This window comes from Calliphora vicina, chromosome 5 (genome assembly GCF_958450345.1).
Source record: "Calliphora vicina chromosome 5, idCalVici1.1, whole genome shotgun sequence".
Lineage (NCBI taxonomy): Eukaryota > Metazoa > Arthropoda > Insecta > Diptera > Calliphoridae > Calliphora > Calliphora vicina.
In genome coordinates, this window is record NC_088784.1 from 102,655,896 (window position 1) to 102,676,527 (window position 20,632).

Consider the following 20,632-nt stretch of genomic DNA (forward strand, 5'->3'; position numbering starts at 1 on the left):
CCTTCGGTGTACACAATATGGCAGCCTTTTAAACTTGACACCGGGTGATTCATATATAATTAAAATGGATGGTGCTATAATTTTTGACAGCCGCTTTTTATATAACAATTTACAGTAAGCATTTTTTCTACCGGAGTGTTATATTTTTTTGCATATAATCTCAGTTAATCTATTTAATTTATTTGTAATTTTCACAACACTTTAATAACACAATAAAATGGCAGCCGCAGATAAAACCTGTACCATGTGCGAAAAATTGGGTTTGAAACCCTTCACCAAAGAAAACATTTACTATTACTACATTCCCATACAGGGTTTGGCCAGTTATGGTGCATTATCGGTTAATGTCATGAATCCCGCATTGATTTCGAAGATTCTTACACCCAAAAAGGATTTAACAAATGTTTTACTGTTGGGTTCGATTGTGGGAGGAGCTTTCTATGTCTATGGTCGTCCTGCCTTGGCTGAGGTGCCCAATAGCAAACGGGGTATGTACGCTGTATTGGGTGGTGGACTATGGGCCATGGGCTCTGTATTAGGCTGGGCCCTTATTAAGTCTGTGCTGCCTAGAGATAACTCAGCTATGGCAACTATTGCCGGTTTGGCCACTGGTGCTGCCATCGTTAAGGTGACCACCGATTACTTTGCCGACACCGATAAATTGGCGAAAAAGAACTAAGCAAATCGAATGGAGTAGATATTATGGTGTTGATTATGATATCATACATTGAACCTGTGTGCTAGTAGTAGTAGTTGTTTCTCAAAAACACCACTTTGCATTATATTAAAACGAAAAAAAAATATTTAATCAACTTCTGCCAAATTGCATCATATTATATCGGTTTGTGTTGCGACATAAACAAGTGTAACAATAAATAAAATAAAAAAATAATGTAAAGCAGATATAATCCATAAAGTTTTGTGTATATACAATTTTTTAATTTATCATTTATTTCATCCTGCCTAACAATAAAAGTTTCCTATAGGAGCAACCTTAAATTTAATGTTTCATTTATTTGGTTATAGCTTTGGTATGAAATTCTAAAATTGCTGCAGGTATTTTTAGACAAATAATGGAATTTTTTCACAACGCTGAGATGTAAATGAACTTGTAATTAGTGTTGTCAATTTAGTTATTTGCGTGTTTTACTGTTCATTCTATTTGTCTTGTAATGCAGGTATTTTTTTGTTTTTATAAGTGCATTACATATTTTGTAGGGAAAATGGCTGTATTGTAAAAGAATGGCATCTCTAGACGATGTTTTGCAAATTTAAAAATGTACCGTTATAAATTTTGTTTACATGTTGTAAATGATGCCATATGTTTGAAAGATCGTTTGAAGTTTGCTACCGATTCAAAACGTTTAAATGGTATCGGTAACGATATTTAAGATTATGCAAGTATCGACATCTTTAGACAACTCTGCAACTACATACATATGAGCAAAAGAACATTTTAAAAATCGTATTATGCAACGAATTTTAGTAATAAAATTTTGAATTATTTTTTGGGGAATAAGCAGCATAATATGCGGTTAGCTTTATATTTAAAATCGAGAAAATCGTTCCACAAAGGATTAGATATAAGGAAAAAACCAGGACAACCTCGATTTTTGATCTATATCTGGATTACTAAGTTATTAATATAGACAATATGGATATTTAATGATAGATATTTCAAAGTCATTTGCAACGACGTATATTAGGCCATAGTATGTTGGACCTACAATGGGTCAAAATATTTTTGAACCCGACTTTAAAAAATTATAAAAAAAATTTTGAAAATAAATTAAAAAATAATTTTGAATAAAAATTAAAAAAGCAATTTTGAAAAAAAAATAAATTTTGTTTAACTAAAAATATTTATTTTAAAGTACAATTTGGTGAAGATATCTATATAAGATTCGGCACAGCCGAATATAGCTCTCTTACTTGATTTCACCAAAAAAAATTTCCAACTAACGGTTTTTTTTCACCAAAAAAGAAATAATTTTTAATCTTTATCTTAAAGTATACTTATTAGGCTGAGTCGATTTATATTGAAGATCAAAAAATAAAAAAAATCGTATAGCAGAAACGCAATCTAAGAAAGTTTCCTCCAGAAAATCCAATAAAAATAAGTACTGAATATCATCGGATAAAAGACGAAATGCGCAAGATAGGATTTGATTTTAGACCTATGGTTTCTTGGGGAAAATTTTTCTATACGATTTTTCGTGAAAAAAATCGAACCACCCTAAGACTTATACTTTGTTTAAGTTAAAATTATCTATAGTATAGCTGTAACGCCATTTTCGGTAATGAGACTCGAACCGAATGGGTATTTTAAAGATAATGGTAACCAAATCATAAATTTACCTATACAATTTTTGTTCACATTTCTAGTAATGCTGCCATGCCAAGCAATTCACGTTCTTCTAATTTGGCGATACAAAATAAACATTTTAAGTAAATTTAAAAAAAAAAAGAAAAGACATGAATGGGAATTATTTTTTTTTCGATTTTTTAATGCAACAAAATATAATTTTCTTATAAATTACATTGTTTTTATTTTCATGTATGTTTTTTTGTTTTTTACGTTAGTTAAAGACTGTGAAAAGAGTTTATTTTATTTTTTTAATTAATTAAAATTAAAAAGAAAATATATGTAGATAAAAACCGTTTGCACATATGATAAACTAAATAGAAAGAAAATACGTATAATTTTGCTTAAAGTTTAAATATTAATTATCTTAGATAAGATTTTGTTTTGTTGTTGTTGTGGTATTTATTAAAATGTTGTAGTTGTAAATTTTAAATTTTTCAAATTTAAAATATTGCTATAAACAGGTTGGTTTACTATTAATTGTTTCATCTTGTATTATTTGGAGTGGATAAGGGGAAGAAGTGTGTGTATGTATTATATATGTATATGTTGGTATTAATAAAATTGTTAATATACAAATTACAACACAAAAAAAGGGTTTTATTAAAATAAACAAAAAAAAAAATAATCATATGTATATATTCAACAAATAAAAAAAAAAATATTAAAAAGTAAAAATAAAATTTTGAAAAATTTTAATTTGTTTAAAGCCATCTAAAAACAAGGACGCTAATACAAACATAGCTTTTTTGTATACAAATATGTATTTATAAAATTTTGGAAATTGTAATGGAAGAGAGAATGGAAAGAAAGAGCTATTACAAATATAGCTACTGTGTAGAAGAGAAACAAAAATAAAAATAATTTGGACAAATAAAAAGAATACATTTGAATTATGTAAATATTTTTTTTTAATATAAACACTATAGACTAACGCCACCACCTCCACCACCACCATCGTTTGTATTTGCACTCGTTGTTGTTGGTCCAGTTGAAGATGACGACGTAGCTTTATTTTGAGCTGCTGTTTGTGTTGTTGTTGTTGATGCTGTTACAGTTTCTGGTAATTTGACTTTTAATTGAACTTTTAAAACATCTCGCAATTCTTTAAGTTCTTGGGGTCCTTGCATTTGACGTTTAACGCCGCGTGGCAAACCACGACAAGATGCCAAATTAATTGTGCTCATTAGAGGGCAATTGGCTAAAATCTCCTTAACGGCGTCTTCGGACACGGACGAACCACATAAATTTAGATGACTAAAAAGTAAAAATAGCCATTAATAAAATAAAAATGGGCTTTAAACTAGTAGACGTTAAATAAGTTAAACTTACGCTAAACGTGACTCAGCGCCTTTATCGGCCAAGGCACGTAGGGCATTATCCAATGGATGTTGCACATTTGCCCAAGCGAGATCCAATTCAATTAGACTATGAGCCCACTTTGAAGCAATTAATTCAAGACCAGATCTGTAAATATTTTTTTTATTAAAGAAAAATAAATGTTTAAAGTTTAAAATTTATTTTTACTAAAATAGTAATTTTTTTTTAGAAAATCTAGAGCTAGCGACAGGTTTTCATAGAAAATCTAGCGACAGGTTTTCATAGAAAATCTAGCGACAGGTTTTCATAGAAAATCTAGAGCTAGCGACAGGTTTTCATAGAAAATCTAGAGCTAGCGACAGGTTTTCATAGAAAATCTAGAGCTAGCGACAGGTTTTCATAGAAAATCTAGAGCTAGCGACAGGTTTTCATAGAAAATCTAGAGCTAGCGACAGGTTTTCATAGAAAATCTAGAGCTAGCGACAGGTTTTCATAGAAAATCTAGAGCTAGCGACAGGTTTTCATAGAAAATCTAGAGCTAGCGACAGGTTTTCATAGAAAATCTAGAGCTAGCGACAGGTTTTCATAGAAAATCTAGAGCTAGCGACAGGTTTTCATAGAAAATCTAGAGCTAGCGACAGGTTTTCATAGAAAATCTAGAGCTAGCGACAGGTTTTCATAGAAAATCTAGAGCTAGCGACAGGTTTTCATAGAAAATCTAGAGCTAGCGACAGGTTTTCATAGAAAATCTAGAGCTAGCGACAGGTTTTCATAGAAAATCTAGAGCTAGCGACAGGTTTTCATAGAAAATCTAGAGCTAGCGACAGGTTTTCATAGAAAATCTAGAGCTAGCGACAGGTTTTCATAGAAAATCTAGAGCTAGCGACAGGTTTTCATAGAAAATCTAGAGCTAGCGACAGGTTTTCATAGAAAATCTAGAGCTAGCGACAGGTTTTCATAGAAAATCTAGAGCTAGCGACAGGTTTTCATAGAAAATCTAGAGCTAGCGACAGGTTTTCATAGAAAATCTAGATCTAGAGAAAATGTAGAACTATCGATAGGTTTTCATATAAAATCTAGAGCTAGCGACAGTTTTTGACAGAAAATCTAGAGCCAATGACAGGTTTTCACAGAAAATCTAGAGATCTAAAAAATCTAAAGCTGTCGACAGGTTTTCATAGAAATAATCTTAAACTAATGCTGGCTGAATGAACTCACCCCATATCTCTGGTAACTGAACAGCCAGATAAAAATAAATGTTTGATATCCCACGCAGGCAAACGTATAAGACTTTCATGGGTCAAACGAGCGCATCCACGAACATCCAATAACTTTAATTTCGAAGATGATTTCAAAATACGTTGAATATGTTCATCGCCAATAACACGCGATTCATCGGTAACAGCCACGGAAAGTTCTTCCAATTCTGGGAAACCAGGTGAATCCATCTAGAAGAGCAAAATGAAATGCAAATATTTTAAATTTTCATTATGAATCTTTAAATTAAAAAAATATCAATTACCATTTCTTGTAACGCTGCTGTACTTAGGGTTATATGAGAATTTGTTATACGCAAAACTTTTAGTTTTGGACAGCCTTGCTGTAATTTTTCTATATGTAAAATGCCATGAGAAGTGGCTTGAGTTGTAACATTTGATAAGTCTAAAAGTACTAAATTTGGGCAATGAGTCTGCAAGGTAGATAAACACAAATTTATATTATTTTCTTTAAAATGTTCGGTATTACAAGTAAATACCTACCGATAAAACATTGACTAATTGTGGTATGCCAGCTAAACGATTGTGCGCCAAATAAAGATGCGTTAAACGTTCACCCATAACTTGCATAGCATTGCACAGTGATTGTGCTCCCACAGCACTTTTACTAGCATTCATTTCAACCTAAAACATATAAAATATTTTTTAAAAAATATAATTTAATGTATGTATGTATATATATATTTTCACTTACGTTTACGGAACTTAAATCTAAACGCTCGAGTTTTTTCATATTTTCGACCAGATACGCCAAATGATCATAAGTGAAACCTTTCCAACCCGACAATGTGATGCTGGTTAAATTTGGTGCACCTGCCGATAGTTTTAACAAAAAACAATTGATATCAGAAACCTTCCAATTTGCTATAAAAAAACAAACAAAACAAATCGAATTTTATAAAAATGTATAAAGAAAACTATAAATTTAATACTTACAAACATTTAATTCGGTACAGCAACTACAGCGAAAGTCCACAAACCATTTTAACTTAAGCTCTGTACGATATTTTTCCTTTATCCAAGTACTCAAATCCATGGTACGCCACAAGGTGGGCGACAAAGAAACACGACGCCACAGCGAGCATACCCTACCCAAACGAAATAGTGTTGGAAGGCAACCTTCTTTATCCACAACATGTTGAAAAATCTACAAACAAATAGTAATATTTAGAACAATTATTTATTAGGAACTGTGTGTTGTTGTAAGAACCTTGAAAAGTACTGGTTCTGGTAATTGTGATCCCCATATGGTCTGTTCTATTGCTTCTCTGGGTTCATCATTGTCATTTGTTGTCACGGCCGTAGCTGAGGGTGTTTGTCTTTTTGTATTTCGTTCCTTTTTGCGTTTAGGTTCATAATCCATTTCATCGGTTTCATCTTCATCTAGTTTGACACGCTGTTTAACAGTTCTTGAACTTTTGCGACTTCTTACCGCTGATGTGCCCGATTTATTAAGACCCCTGGCTACGGCTGCCATGGCCGCTGCTGTCGTATTAAGTGAACTATCTGACTTTTTTATGCACAATTTAATTCCAATCTTATTTTCGCTTATCTGAAAAAGAGAAAGTAGGCATATAAAAAATGATATCAATAATTTATCCCAAAATTTTAATATAAAAACTTTATTTAATTCAGATAAACTAGAAGTTGCTATTAATTTGATACGAAAAACTTTAGCTAGAAATGATTTTTTTAACAATTGCCCCATTTCTATAAAATTTCATTTCTAATTTGAATCAGATTTAATTTGTTGAGTATAAATCTTCAAAAGAAGTAATTATTCCCTTAATGAATTCATTATGAATTAAGTCATAGGTTTAATGGTTATTCAATGTATACTAAATTCAGATCATGGTTTTAAAAAAACGAATTAAAAGATCTGCTAAAGGTAATTTTTTAGAATCTTTTGATATCCTCTAGAGGCACCAAAACAGAAAATATAATACTTTTCAATTTAATTTCCTTAATTACAAATAATCCATCTTAACAAATTTCATTCCTTTTTAAAACCATGGAAAGTGCAAACACTTTTCGTTATATTGAAAAATCAACATTTGAATTTCCATCAACCTATAACCAACTATGGGTTATGCTCCATTAAACTTACCTCACTTTCGTACATGGCCACTGATGACCTTGGTTTTCGTGTACGTGTTGTTTTTGCAGATCTTTCCAATTTTTTACTCATGGTTGACAGCAATGGTTTTCCTGCATTCGGTATTGTTCCATTACGTACCACATTAATGGGCTGCTGAATACAATTATTACCCAAAGACGATGGCGCATTGTGTGAAGATGGACTTTGGGGTACAGATTCTGGAGAATGTTTGGGCGTACTGGTATCTGTGGGCGGTGTGTTAGCAGACGAGTTTGCTGTGGAGCGATCGTGACCAATGGCTGTGGTAACAACTGTCGCTGAGGGAGGTGTGGAGCCGGGTGTGGAAGCATGGGGAGAAGATATGCACGATGATTGTGTCTTATCATCAATGTCACAGGTTAAACTGGGTGGTGATTGTATTGAGGAGGGTATTTCGTTACTAGAATGTGTCGCTTTAGCCTTTGCTGAATTGTGGCTATCATCTGTGGCGAATTTGTTAAGGGTGGCATGGTTTCTTGTTTCTCTTTGTAGAATGCCTGCATTCTTATTGACTTCTGGAGTTGTTAACATTTTCATCTCGATATCGCCCTCATCATTGTCTAAAGAATCATCATCTTCCTCTCCATCCTCCTCGCCTGTATGTCCGTCTTCATCTTCATCGTCATTCACTGCAGGCACTTGATTTATTTGTAATTTCATGTTAGAGCCAACTTCTCCGCCACCCACTTTACGGTTGTTATCACTAAACCGAGATTCGTTTGTATTCACATCCATTCCTAAGCCACAAGAGTCTTCCTTATCCGAAGAATTTTCATTAGAATCCATGGATCAGCAGAAGAGTACAATACAAACGTAAAGACGTTCGCAATTTAAACACACACCACAGTTCAGTATAGTAGTAAAAGCTTGTTATATCCTGTCGTCCATCAACTGAATGAAGTTTATTTTTAGTTGTTGTATTTTTCTATACGTATTGTTGTTGCTTCGTTTTTATATTATTACGTTTAGCGGTTTTTTGGTCTATTTTTATTATTTTTTCTTAATTCTTGTCTTTACACTACAAGTACAGTTATTTTTTTATTTAATTCGTGTATTCATACATCCATTGTAGATCGTTTATAATGTTATAATTTTTTTCCAATTCGATTTAATTATATTTTTGTGCACTAATTTTTTAAATTTTCTTATCTTCTAAGGATATTTTTTGCTTTTTGACTTTCTTAACGTTGATTTGTTAGTGGACGCCACTAAAGAAATTTTTTTCTTCTTCCAGTTTTTCTGTACTCCCGCACTCACTGGTTATTTCACTTGCACACGATTAACTCATTACACAAGTGCGAAGAGTGCCGCTATAGGTGTACTCTTCAATTGTTTTTATTTTATTGACTTTTTCATCTTTTTCAATAGATAAACAATTTTTATTTATTACATTTTCTTTTTGCACTATATCATAAATATTCTTTTCGAAAATCGTAAATAACTTTTGTTTGTTTTGTAATTTATTTGATTATAATTTATTGTGGTTAAATTGCATATTTCTACTAATTAAAAAATGTATTTGTTATTTTTTCCCACCATTTAACGACGTAGAAAAGTAATGCAAAATTGATGACGATAAAAGTTGTCTTCTTTGAATAACGATTACTTGCCATCAGTGGTTAGTTAGTTAAAGTTGCAGTAGCCTTGAAAGTAACCAGTACATTTATTAGTTATGACAAATGGGCGATAACATCATCATTGGACAAATATCGATAATAAAGAGTTTGTCCGTTAATTTTTTTAAAATATTGGTACGTACCAGCCGTTAAAATTCATCTAACCCGGCTTGATGATAGAGAAATTAAGAAGAAGGTGATGATGAGAAGAAAATGTGGAACAAAATTTAAAAAAAAATGTTTCTAGGTGGTGAAAATATAAAAAAATCGTTGTGAATTTTTTTAAATTCACCACAAATAGATGGTGATAGAATAGATAGAAGAAGAGCAAATATATGAAGAAGTGGGACGGAAGTACAAGAAAAAAAAAATTTTTTTTTCTTGTGTGGAGAAAATAAAAATCGTGATGAATTTTTAAATATTCACCACAAATACCGTTGTCAAATATTTCAAGGTTATTGAAAATTTGTCATTCTAAAAGCAGGCAACAGTTTTTACCAGTGGTTGTTGAATTAGATAACAGTTTGGTGGTGGGTTTTTGTTGTGTTCTTTTTCTCACTCACCACACGCAGTATGTCTGTCTGTTGAAATCAACTTTCCGAAATCCCAAATAACTTACATACACAATTCATATATCAATATCTCCGGAATTCTTCCGGCTCGGTTGCTATTTAAAATCGATAATCGGTCCACAAAAGGCTGAGATATAAGGAATAAACCAGGACAACCTCGATTTTTGACCTATATCTGGATTACAAAGTAATTAATATAGACTCTTTGAAATACCTAATGATAGATATTTCAAAGACCTTTGCAACGACGTATATATGACCATAGGTAAGTTGAACCTACAATGGGTCAAAACCGGAAAAAATATTTTTTAACCAGCTAAAATAAAAACATTAAAAAAAATTTTAAATTTAAAAAAAATATTTTTTTTAAAAAAATTGAAAAAACAAAAAATAAAATTTAAAAAACAATTGGAAAAAAAATTTTTTCCAAAAAAATTAAAAAAACTTTAAAATAAAAATTTTTGTTTACCTAAAAATATTTAAAATTATTATTTTAAAGTATAATTTGGTGAAGGGTATATAAGATTCGGCATAGCCGAATATAGCTCTCTTAATTGTCATTTTCTGTAAACATGAATATTAGTGTGGGCGATTTAGTAATCGATATTGTGCCATCGAATTTTCGATAGTTTTTGGTATATCGTCGTATTTAAATCGTTATTCTATTATGCCAACTGATTTTCTGTTGCTAGTATCGAACAAATATCTATGGATATATGTATGTAATTTAATATTTCAATTGGCTGCAAATCACATCGAATATGTTTTATTAATATTATCCAATTCTTTTATATTAACTGATTTTCTGTTGAATCAGTCGATTCGCTTCAAATCACATCTGTTTTATCTGTGCAGAAATAATACTATAACTATAAGAAGATATTTTATAAAGATGTTCCTGATTAGGAACCCTAGTTTGAACCTTAAACACATTCAATTAGAACTTTTCAAGGTAAATCATTGCCAATTTATTTCCATTAAGATTTTGTTATTTAATCATCATCATTATGATTATCTGTACTAAGAATAATATAAGATTTCTTGAAACTAGAATGTAAATAAAACAAAATTTAGAATATTTATTAAAAAAATTAGCACCTAATTACTATTTACTTCTTAAAAGCTAACAAAAATACAAAAAAAAAAAAATAATATTAATAATTTCTTCAAGTCAAAACCATATCCATCAGATTCATTGAATTTTGTATTTGAGGTCTAAACAAAATTGAAGTTATTTGTTGGTGATAAAAATCAATAAATATTTATATACTATAAGAACTTTTAACTTATTTATACTTATATATCATTATTATTAAGTAATATTCTTTTTAATTTACCTTAAACCTGAATTTCTTAAAACTTAATGAACATTTTTTTCCAATGAATTCAAAAATTAAAATGAATTACTACAACTTTATCAAGAATTATGAATATTTTCATGTTTAAAGGTGATAATTAATGGCCACAACCTGATAACGCCTAGAGTCGTAAAAAAACTCAGTTTATTGGCCCATTGATGGGGTGACGTTACCAACACATTTTTTAACGCGTGTTTCAAGCGGCTAACATAAAAGCCAATTAGAGTTAAACGGCATGTGGTTGACTATGTTCCGCACGATTAGGATTGAAGTTGTATTTGATTGAAAACTCTTCTTATATTTTAGATAACGTATGTATGCTTAAATCTAATTTACATCTGATATATAAAACTATAAAAGATTTTTGGAGTTCTTTTTTGTAAAGTTTAATAACTAAAATTTGTCATTTTATGCTCTTTTGGCTTTAAACGTACCCACAAACCTCCCGAAGCCCTTAGGGTAATACGAAATGTGGCCTCAAATACTGTTTTTCCCGGCACTGGCAAAATATAATAACTACGTATTAATCTCGAAATTACTGTTTTCATTTCCATAATGGCAAACCGATTGCCAATGCAATAACGTGGACCCGCACTGAAGGGCAAAAAAGCATAGGGATGTCTTTTTTCTGCATTTTCCGCTGTAAAACGTTCCGGATCGAATTTTTCCGGCTCGGGATAGATGTGTTCCAAACGGTGGGTGGCATAGGGACATATAAAAACATTACTGCCGGCCGGTAGAGTGTATTTGGCCAGACGCACATCTTCGCCCAATTTACGTGCTATCAAGGGTACACTGGGATACAAACGCAACGATTCCTTAATGCACATCTCCATGTAACGCATATCACGTAAATCTTGCATAGTGGGCGCTCGATTATCGTCACCAAAGATTCGCTCAATTTCAGCTTCGCATTTCTCCTGGCAGTCGGGATTTTGGGCCAATAGAAATATTGTAAATGCCACAGCTGCTCCTACGGAGTCTTGGCCAGCTAACATGAAAGTACAGGCTTCATTGACTATATCTTCTTCAGTGAAATCGGGATTGTTATCCGATATATCGATCATATAGTCTAGTAGGCATTTTTTATCAATCTCATTATTGTTACTCTTCAATTCACGACGTTTCGTTATCATTTTTCGTGTAAAATCATGCAGACGTTTCTTTTGATCAAGTTCGTCTGAAGCCAGTTTTGTCATGTGGTAGAGACTGTCCCATAAGAGCCAAGGTTGCAGGAAACGTTGTGGTATGACCAATTTGCCTCTGGGGAAAGAGAACAAGAGAATACATATAGATATGGTTTTTAATAGGATAAATATGAATAAGGTTAAACCTCTGACCCCCATTAATAATTTTAACCGACAGTACTTTAAGAGTAATTTGAAAAAATTTGGTGATAAACCAAATAAAATTTCATTTCGTCTGTATATTTCCCTAATAAAAAGGGCACATATTAGTACAGATATGCAACCAATGACAGTTGTCCAAACAACCTTTTTGACATTTTCTTTTGTTTGTTTTCTATTGCCATATTACTGAAACCAGCTGATTCATATCTGTATTATATGTTAACTTGCTATTTTATAATACTTACTGCCTGAAAGGTGATTTTTCCATGTCAATATTATTCTTTTTCTTAACTGGCACTCCCAAAACCGCTTCATTTAATATATCCACCACACAATTATTAACATATGTTGCTATATTTATTTCCTGTGTTTCAATGTCAGCCAAAGTTTCGTACAGAGCTTGTGAGGCATCAGCAAAAGTGCCAATAAAACGTTCCAAAATACTCAAATGAAACGTTGGCTGTATTAAACGTCTATGATTGTGCCATTTGTCACCGCTGCTGGTAATCAAGCCATTGCCCAAAAAATTATGCATCAAACGATAGAAAAACACTTTGTTGGTATGTTTCTTTGAGGATAAGATCAGCTGTAAATCATCCGGCTGAAGGACCACAAAAAATGGAAATAACAATACCCAAATGCGTACTAGGGAACCATATAAGCTGAAAGCATTAGCGGCACGATTGCGCATTACTATAAAATTTCAAGATGAATGCAATTATTGTAGATATTTGTTTATATTAAGAAATGAATAAAACTTACAATCCTTTTCCTTGATAAGCAGACAATTGCCCAATATGGGCACTGGGGCGGGTCCTGAAAGCTTTAAAGAGAGAAAAACTGTTTTCAAGTAACCCCAAAATGTATAGATGACAAATACGCCCAGTGATAATGTGAAAAAACTCCATAGTTCTGATTGGGTGGCATTCTCAATCTGTAAATACACAGGAAGAATTTTCAAATATTTATTTAGTTGGGAATTTTATTAATTAATCAATGTTTGCTAACTATATTTTTATACCCTTCACCTTCATGAGAAGGGTATATATTCCGTTTGTAATTTCCACAATATAATTTTCCGACTCTATAAAGTATATACATATATTCTGGATCCTTATAGATAGCGGAGTTGATAAAGCCATGTCCGTCTGTCTGTTGAAATCAACTATCCGAAGCCAAATAACTTACATACACGATTCATATATCAATATCTCCGGAATTCTTCCGGCTCGGTTGCTATTTATAATCGAGCAAATCGGTCCACAAATGGCTGAGACATAAAGTTTCCTCGATTTTTGACCTATATCTGGATTACTAAGTCATTAATATAGACAATATGGATTTCTAATGATAGATATTTCAAAGACCTTTGCAACTACATATATAAGACCATAGTTGGACCTACAATAGGTCAAAATCGGAAACAAATATTTTTTAACCCGATTATTTTTTCACCAGAAGATTAAAAAAAAATTTTAAAAACCAAAAAAAAAAAATTAAAAAAAAAATTTAAAAATTTTAAAAAACAATTCGAAAAAAAAATAAAAAAAAAATACTTTCGAAAGTGATCAGCCAGCATTCCATTTCTGTCACGATCAATTTAAATGTTCTTAGGCAAATTGTATACTAGCAGTATGGTTTTTTCGCAAGGTTTTCCAATTTTAGATTATTGATAACCTGCCTGGAGTAATTTTTGGGAATTTCTTAAACTCTCTTCCTATTAAATTATCTTGTCTAGGAGTAGTTTTACTCCAAGTGTTGAGTTTTTTTAAGAGGTCATGGTTTTGAAAACTGATATTACGAAATACAATTTTCAAAAAAAGTTTCCATTGTTAATAATTCTGATATTTACTTAAATAAAGTTTTTCCTCATTATTTGTCTAATATAAAAAAAATATTTAATTGTATAAAGCATCTCTGGTTAAGCTTTATATTCATGTAAATTCCTATGTTTTCACTTTTAGTTTGTTTTACAAAGTAATTGTTTACACATTAACTTTATTACTACTAATAATTCTTAAATATTTCATTGATATTTCCGCCAATTAGACCTTGAAATTTGTGTGTTCCCCTACAGCCATTGTCAAATACAACACAAAAGAAAACAATTTGTCAATTTAAGGAAAAAGTACATATAACAAAACTAATAATTTATGATTTTTGCGCATGCATTGATGGAGTTTTCTTAAAAATTAAATCACATCCATGTTCAGTTATTGGTAACACTCGTGTCGCGCTTAACAATTGACATTCGTCATCATTATATTTAGTTAAATGTCAAATGACCAAAAAACGTAGGTGAACGGTTTTAAGCGCATTAAAAACAAATTCAAATCATTAACACTTTTTATTTTAAAATTAAAAAATCATCCGCAGATGTCACGTATTTGTTAAATATTTACTTAACCCTATTACAAAAATAAAAAAAAAAATAAAATTTTATTTAATGAGTATATTTTAAGTATGGTGATTTAATTTCATTAATTTGTATCTATTTTTTTAGATTTTTGAGAAATTTTATAATTTTAATAAAAAGAACTTGTTTTGTGAAGGAGTTTATTGCTTAATGGCAATTTGATACACAAAATTTCCATTAAGCAATTAAACAGTTTTGTATTGTATTCCTTTTTTTAATTTTTAAGTTTGTGAATTTCTTTATTATTAATTAAAAATATAAGTATTTCTACATACTTAAAAGTATTAATTCGGGGTTAATTTGAGAACTTTATTTTGTATCTCTGCTAGGAAACTGAAATCCTTATTCAAAATGTTTTTCTAACTTTTTTCTTATTCATCACATCATGATGCATCAATACAATGCAGAAGAATTTTTCTTTTTCATTCGTTTAATTTAATTCGTGAAACAAATCCTATTAAATTTCTTAAATTCGTGAATCTAAAATAATTGTCCTCATTTACATAGAGGGACGAATCGAAAAACTCTTCTGAAATCGATAATATTCAGCATTATGAACTTTGAACCTATACATATACAGAAGTTATATTAAAAATTATGGATTTGCAATTTATAGCGTATCTTTTGAATGCGGTTTTTGTTTTTAATAACTTATAGGTCATTTTGGAAGGTACATTATGTCATTTATTCTCACTTATTTATTGAACATTATAGTGTAAACAATAAAGTTTTTGTGCGGGAAGTTTTGCTTTACTTCTTTAATTAAAAAAAAGATGCAGTTGAAGCACACCGATTGCACACCAAAGCTTATGGTGAATGTGTTCCATCGGTTTCAACGTGCGAGAGATGGTTTGTTCGGTATAGACCAAGAATTGGAGGCCGTGCCCCGTACGATTACTATTTATTTCGATCGATGCAGAATGCTCTCTCTGGGATACCCTTCAATTTGTTATTGAATATCCGATATTGGCTTGATTCGTTCTTGGCTTCAAAAGATAAGCAATTCTTTTAGATTTGGAATATTTTTATAGAATACATATTTTGTGCCACAACTTTTCTAGAAAATAACAATAGAAAAAAACTTGGTTCACAATATTTTCTACAGAAAACATATTGGGACATAATATGTTCTATAGGAAACATATTATGACACAATATTTTCTATAAAAACATATTATGTGAGAGTATTTTCTGTTCGAAACATATTTTTTCTATCTAGAAAACATTATTTTTTATAGAAAACATATTGGGACATAATATTTTCTATTGAACAAATTAGAGACACAATATTTTTTATAAAAAACATTTTGGGACACAATATTTTCTATAGAAAATAGTTGGGGACACAATATTTTCTATAGAAAATAGTTGGGGACACAATATTTTCTATAGAAAATAGTTGGGGACACAATATTTTCTATAGAAAATAGTTGGGGACACAATATTTTCTATAGAAAATAGTTGGGGACACAATATTTTCTATAGAAAATAGTTGGGGACACAATATTTTCTATAGAAAATAGTTGGGGACACAATATTTTCTATAGAAAATAGTTGGGGACACAATATTTTCTATAGAAAATAGTTGGGGACACAATATTTTCTATAGAAAATAGTTGGGGACACAATATTTTCTATAGAAAATAGTTGGGGACACAATATTTTCTATAGAAAATAGTTGGGGACACAATATTTTCTATAGAAAATAGTTGGGGACACAATATTTTCTATAGAAAATAGTTGGGGACACAATATTTTCTATAGAAAATAGTTGGGGACACAATATTTTCTATAGAAAATAGTTGGGGACACAATATTTTCTATAGAAAATAGTTGGGGACACAATATTTTCTATAGAAAATAGTTGGGGACACAATATTTTCTATAGAAAATAGTTGGGGACACAATATTTTCTATAGAAAATAGTTGGGACACAATATTTTCTATAGAAAACATTTTGGGACACAATATTTTCTATAGAAAACATTTTGGGACACAATATTTTCTATAGAAAACATTTTGGGACACAATATTTTCTATAGAAAACATTTTGGGACACAATATTTTCTATAGAAAACATTTTGGGACACAATATTTTCTATAGAAAACATTTTGGGACACAATATTTTCTATAGAAAACATTTTGGGACACAATATTTTCTATAGAAAACATTTTGGGACACAATATTTTCTATAGAAAACATTTTGGGACACAATATTTTCTATAGAAAACATTTTGGGACACAATATTTTCTATAGAAAACATTTTGGGACACAATATTTTCTATAGAAAACATTTTGGGACACAATATTTTCTATAGAAAACATTTTGGGACACAATATTTTCTATAGAAAACATTTTGGGACACAATATTTTCTATAGAAAATAGTTTGGGACACAATATTTCTACAGAAAATAGTTTGGGACACATTATTTTCTACAGAAAATAGTTTGGGACACATTATTTTCTATAGAAAATAGTTTGGGACACATTATTTTCTATAGAAAATAGTTTGGGACACATTATTTTCTATAGAAAATAGTTTGGGACACATTATTTTCTATAGAAAATAGTTTGGGACACATTATTTTCTATAGAAAATATTGTGTCCTAAAGTGTTTTCTATACAAAATATTGTGTCCAAGAATTTTTCTATAGAAAATAATGTGTCCCAAACTATTATATATAGAAAAAAATTTGGACACAATATTTTCTATGACAAATATATTTTATCAAAATATCTTCTATAGAAAACATTTTGGAACACAATATTTTCTATAGAAAACATTTTGGGACACGATATTTTCTATTGAAAACATTTTAGGGCACGAAAATTAGAAATTAATTCTGAGACACATTTCTTTTAAAAATGCTTTGGGACATATTTTTAAATTAAAGTTTAAGACACAATATTTCTATAAAATACTATTTATCATCCAGTTTGTGAATAAGTTTTTCCTATCACAAAGAGTTTGGGACAACCATTTACTTAAATAATATCCTGCAAACTAAATTACAAATGTTCAAAACTTCAGAACTTTCTTCCTAAATGCCTGGTGTTGAATAAATAAATATAAAAATCACTTGTTTAAACACAATAAAATGACGATGACCTGAAATATATTTTGGCAAAGATCTTCACATTCATTAGATAATTTCAAGGTGATTTTTAAGTACACAACGAGCTAGATATTTGTGAACACAGTTTTGGTTGTATTTCATCTTCATTTTAGCATTTTTTCCAATAATCCCACAGCTAGATTTGTATGTTTATAATTGTCTTGGAGTTAGTTTAAGTTTGTATATGTTATTGTATCCAGTAAAGTTTGTATTTAATGCTTCCGCTCCTATTTAACTTTATTTTCAATATTTAATTTTGAAATTAACACTTCAACACTAATTAAAAATAGTGATTATGATTTTTTTTTTATTCTTTCTCTGGATAGACTGGTTATTTATAAATTTATTTTTTTTATTTTATTTCAGTTTTTTTTTTCAAAATTTCAATTTACATTTTTTACAAATGTTGTGTCTGTTATGGGAAAAATAATTACACATATTTTTTTATTTTTTATTGATGTTAATTAGTTTTTAAATGTAAATTTCGTAATTGATTTTTAGTTTTATGTTTTAAATACATTTTTTTGTTAATTTTAGCACTTGGTTTTAATGTTTTAAAAAACAGAACTCACCACTTTTTGTACAAACATTTTTTAATTATTAATTAAAATTAACAAAACCGTTATATATTTTTTAAATAATTAATTGTATATAAATGAAATTGAAAGAAAAAAATATAAATATTTTTTAAATATAATAATTATTCTAATACGTTTTGCTCACGCCCGTTAATAGTTAAGATCGAAATGTTATCTTCTAACCCACAACACCTGTATTTATAAACATTTTAAGGTATCTATGTACATTCGGGTTCGGATGTTGGAAAAGGGTACTCTCTAAATCTCCATATTAACAGTTTACTTGTGCGTACTTACTAAATAATGATCATGTCGCACATTATGCTGTTGATGCTAGAGTTGTGTTGGTGTGTTGGGAGCGGTTGCTGAGACATCATTATTCGTTTCGTTAATCGATCTAGCGTGTACTTAGTCGATAGATGTGTCAATAGATTTTGTCTTTTCTTTAAAGAGTCACATACTCATGCATGTATGTTTGTATGTGTTTTTAAGTTGAATTTATGCTTTCAACTGTCCTCGGTTTTTAGGAGGATTTACGTGATTTTGAATTAATATTGGGTGTAAACGAAAATTTATGTACTTTATTTACTTAGATGGTGAATGGACTGTTATAAGTCGTTGAATAGTAGTCCAAATGGCAAAAGCACGATCATCTGTGATCACATATATTTTCAACCAAAAAATCTACTTTTCATATGAAAATTAAGTAAAACATAATAGTGACTGTAAGTCGGAAACGGTGATAATGTGTGATCACTTATACATTTCTTCCACCCAAAATGGATTTTTCATGTGAATATTAACTGTTCGAATAATTCAAAATTGACGATTTTCAAATAACAAATAAACCCATTAACCGAAATTTGTTCTTTTTTACACTTTATATAGAAATACAGTTTTAAACACACAAAATTTATTTCTCAACTCTTAAACAATCCCTTCTAGCAATAGTTTTTTGAAGTATAGTACGAAAACTGACACTAAGGAATTTGCAAATGACCCTTTTTTCTAGAATGTTCTATGATGAACTTTGTCCTAATGAGTCGGAGGACGATATGGTAATAGACGAAACTGAAGATATTACTGAAACTAGTCGTTTATCACAGCCTAAAGAAACTATTAAAGTATACAAAATCTGAAAAAATCCAAAAAGGACTCCCATGGTATAATGGAGAATGCTTATGATGCATAGAAAAAACTAAAAGAAGAACTGAGAAATTGGATATTCTGTATCATGCCTTACTATCGATTTCTCCAACATCTACAATCAGCGAGAGAGTTTTTTTCAATTCAATTATTATTAAAACTAAAAAAAAATCGTTTAAAACGAAATCGTTTAAATTTTATTCTTTTTTAAAAATATTATTTCAGAAGATCTCCCTAAAATCCTAAAAAAACTCACATGTTTATTTATTGTTTTGTTGAAAAGTAAACTTCCGATGTTTTTTGGCTGTAATTAAAAAAAAATGAAAAACTTTGATTCTTCTTGTGGATTATTTTTATTTGGTCTTTTAATTTTTTTTACATCAAGTCGAGAATATGATGTCATGTGGCCGCCGCCACAGTTAATTGTCATTTTTATAGCATTTTCAATCACTTTGGCCAAAACTTCCGGCGATAGGTCCTCACATTCTTGACGGATATTGTCTTTAAGAGCTGCAAGAGTCTGAGGCTTGTTGGCATAAACCCGGCAAAAAGCCCCAACAAAAAGAAGTCTGGAGCGGTCAAATCAGGCGATATTACTGGCCAGTGCAAATCGCCAAAACGGAAGATTAGGCGCCCGGGAAATGCATCCTTCAGCATATCGGTTGTGGCACGTGCAGTGTGTGCCGTTGCACCGTCCTATTGGAACCACATGTTTTCCAACCCCAATTCATCAAGTTGCGGCAAAAAGAACTCGTTGATCATTGCTCTGTAGCGCACACCATTCACAGTAACCGTTTGGCCCGCGACGTCTTCGAAGAAAAAAGGTCCGATGACTCCTCCAGCGAAAACAGCACACCATACAGTGACTTTGAGCGGGTGTAATGGCTCTTCGTGGGTTACACGCGGATTTTCAGTGCCCCAGAAGCGTAAATTTTGCTTATTTACGTACCCGCTAATATGGAAATGGGCCTCATCACTCATGACTATTTTTGATGAAGTCACCGACCGATTATTGGTCAAATAAATAGTCAGCAATATTCCGCGTTCTGGAGCAGTGTAGCGTAACATTGTTTATTAACGTGTATTTCGCATGTGTTTACTACACAAATATCAAAACAGAACTGACATTAGGGGCTAATCGGAGGATTACTTTTGCGCCTCCTTGTATAAGTACACAAAATTCTTGTTTTTCTTTTCAATTTAAAATTGAAATGGAAATTATTCGGTTAATCGAATAATTTAAAATTAATCGATTATTAACCGATTAAATCTAAACCTCGATTAATTATTTGCTCGATTAACCGATTAAATCAGAAACCCGATTAATTGAATACCTTAATATTTACTGAAACATAAATGCGGATATAAGTTGATAA

At 30.7% G+C, this 20,632-nt stretch overlaps 3 protein-coding genes across 3 annotated transcripts; 1 reads left to right on the forward strand and 2 right to left on the reverse strand.

Annotated features, from left to right (window-relative positions):
• The first annotated feature begins 106 nt into the window (after positions 1-106).
• On the forward strand, positions 107-999 carry LOC135962531 (uncharacterized). Its single transcript, XM_065514513.1, has one exon. The coding sequence runs from the start codon at positions 218-220 to the stop codon at positions 677-679; it is 462 nt and encodes a 153-aa protein (XP_065370585.1). The 5' UTR covers positions 107-217; the 3' UTR covers positions 680-999.
• Positions 1,000-2,486: 1,487 nt separating this feature from the next.
• Fbl6 (F-box and leucine-rich repeat protein 6) lies at positions 2,487-8,696 on the reverse strand. Its single transcript, XM_065510593.1, has 9 exons — positions 7,070-8,696; positions 6,173-6,514; positions 5,899-6,109; positions 5,657-5,826; positions 5,446-5,586; positions 5,208-5,375; positions 4,904-5,133; positions 3,698-3,832; positions 2,487-3,622 (listed from the first exon to the last, which is right to left on the reverse strand). Exons 1-9 carry the CDS (start codon positions 7,883-7,885, stop codon positions 3,289-3,291), a joined length of 2,547 nt encoding a protein of 848 aa, XP_065366665.1. The 5' UTR covers positions 7,886-8,696; the 3' UTR covers positions 2,487-3,288.
• A 2,094-nt stretch (positions 8,697-10,790) lies between these two features.
• LOC135960213 (probable cytochrome P450 4aa1) lies at positions 10,791-18,231 on the reverse strand. The gene is made up of 4 exons (XM_065511448.1): positions 18,105-18,231; positions 12,757-12,928; positions 12,240-12,687; positions 10,791-11,908 (listed from the first exon to the last, which is right to left on the reverse strand). Exons 1-4 carry the CDS (start codon positions 18,120-18,122, stop codon positions 11,032-11,034), a joined length of 1,515 nt encoding a protein of 504 aa, XP_065367520.1. The 5' UTR covers positions 18,123-18,231; the 3' UTR covers positions 10,791-11,031.
• Positions 18,232-20,632: the final 2,401 nt, after the last annotated feature.

Coding starts and splice junctions, on each gene's coding strand:
- LOC135962531 (XM_065514513.1), top strand. CDS start 218: ATGGCAGCCGCAGATAAAACCTGTACCATGTGCGAAAAATTGGGTTTG.
- LOC135960213 (XM_065511448.1), bottom strand. Junction 12,688..12,756: donor GCTTATCAAGGAAAAGGATT/GTAAGTTTTATT, acceptor GAAATTTTATAG/TAATGCGCAATCGTGCCGCT. Junction 11,909..12,239: donor GAAAAATCACCTTTCAGGCA/GTAAGTATTATA, acceptor CTCTTTCCCCAG/AGGCAAATTGGTCATACCAC.
- Fbl6 (XM_065510593.1), bottom strand. CDS start 7,885: ATGGATTCTAATGAAAATTCTTCGGATAAGGAAGACTCTTGTGGCTTA. Junction 6,515..7,069: donor TGGCCATGTACGAAAGTGAG/GTAAGTTTAATG, acceptor TCTCTTTTTCAG/ATAAGCGAAAATAAGATTGG. Junction 3,833..4,903: donor TCAGTTACCAGAGATATGGG/GTGAGTTCATTC, acceptor AAATATTTACAG/ATCTGGTCTTGAATTAATTG.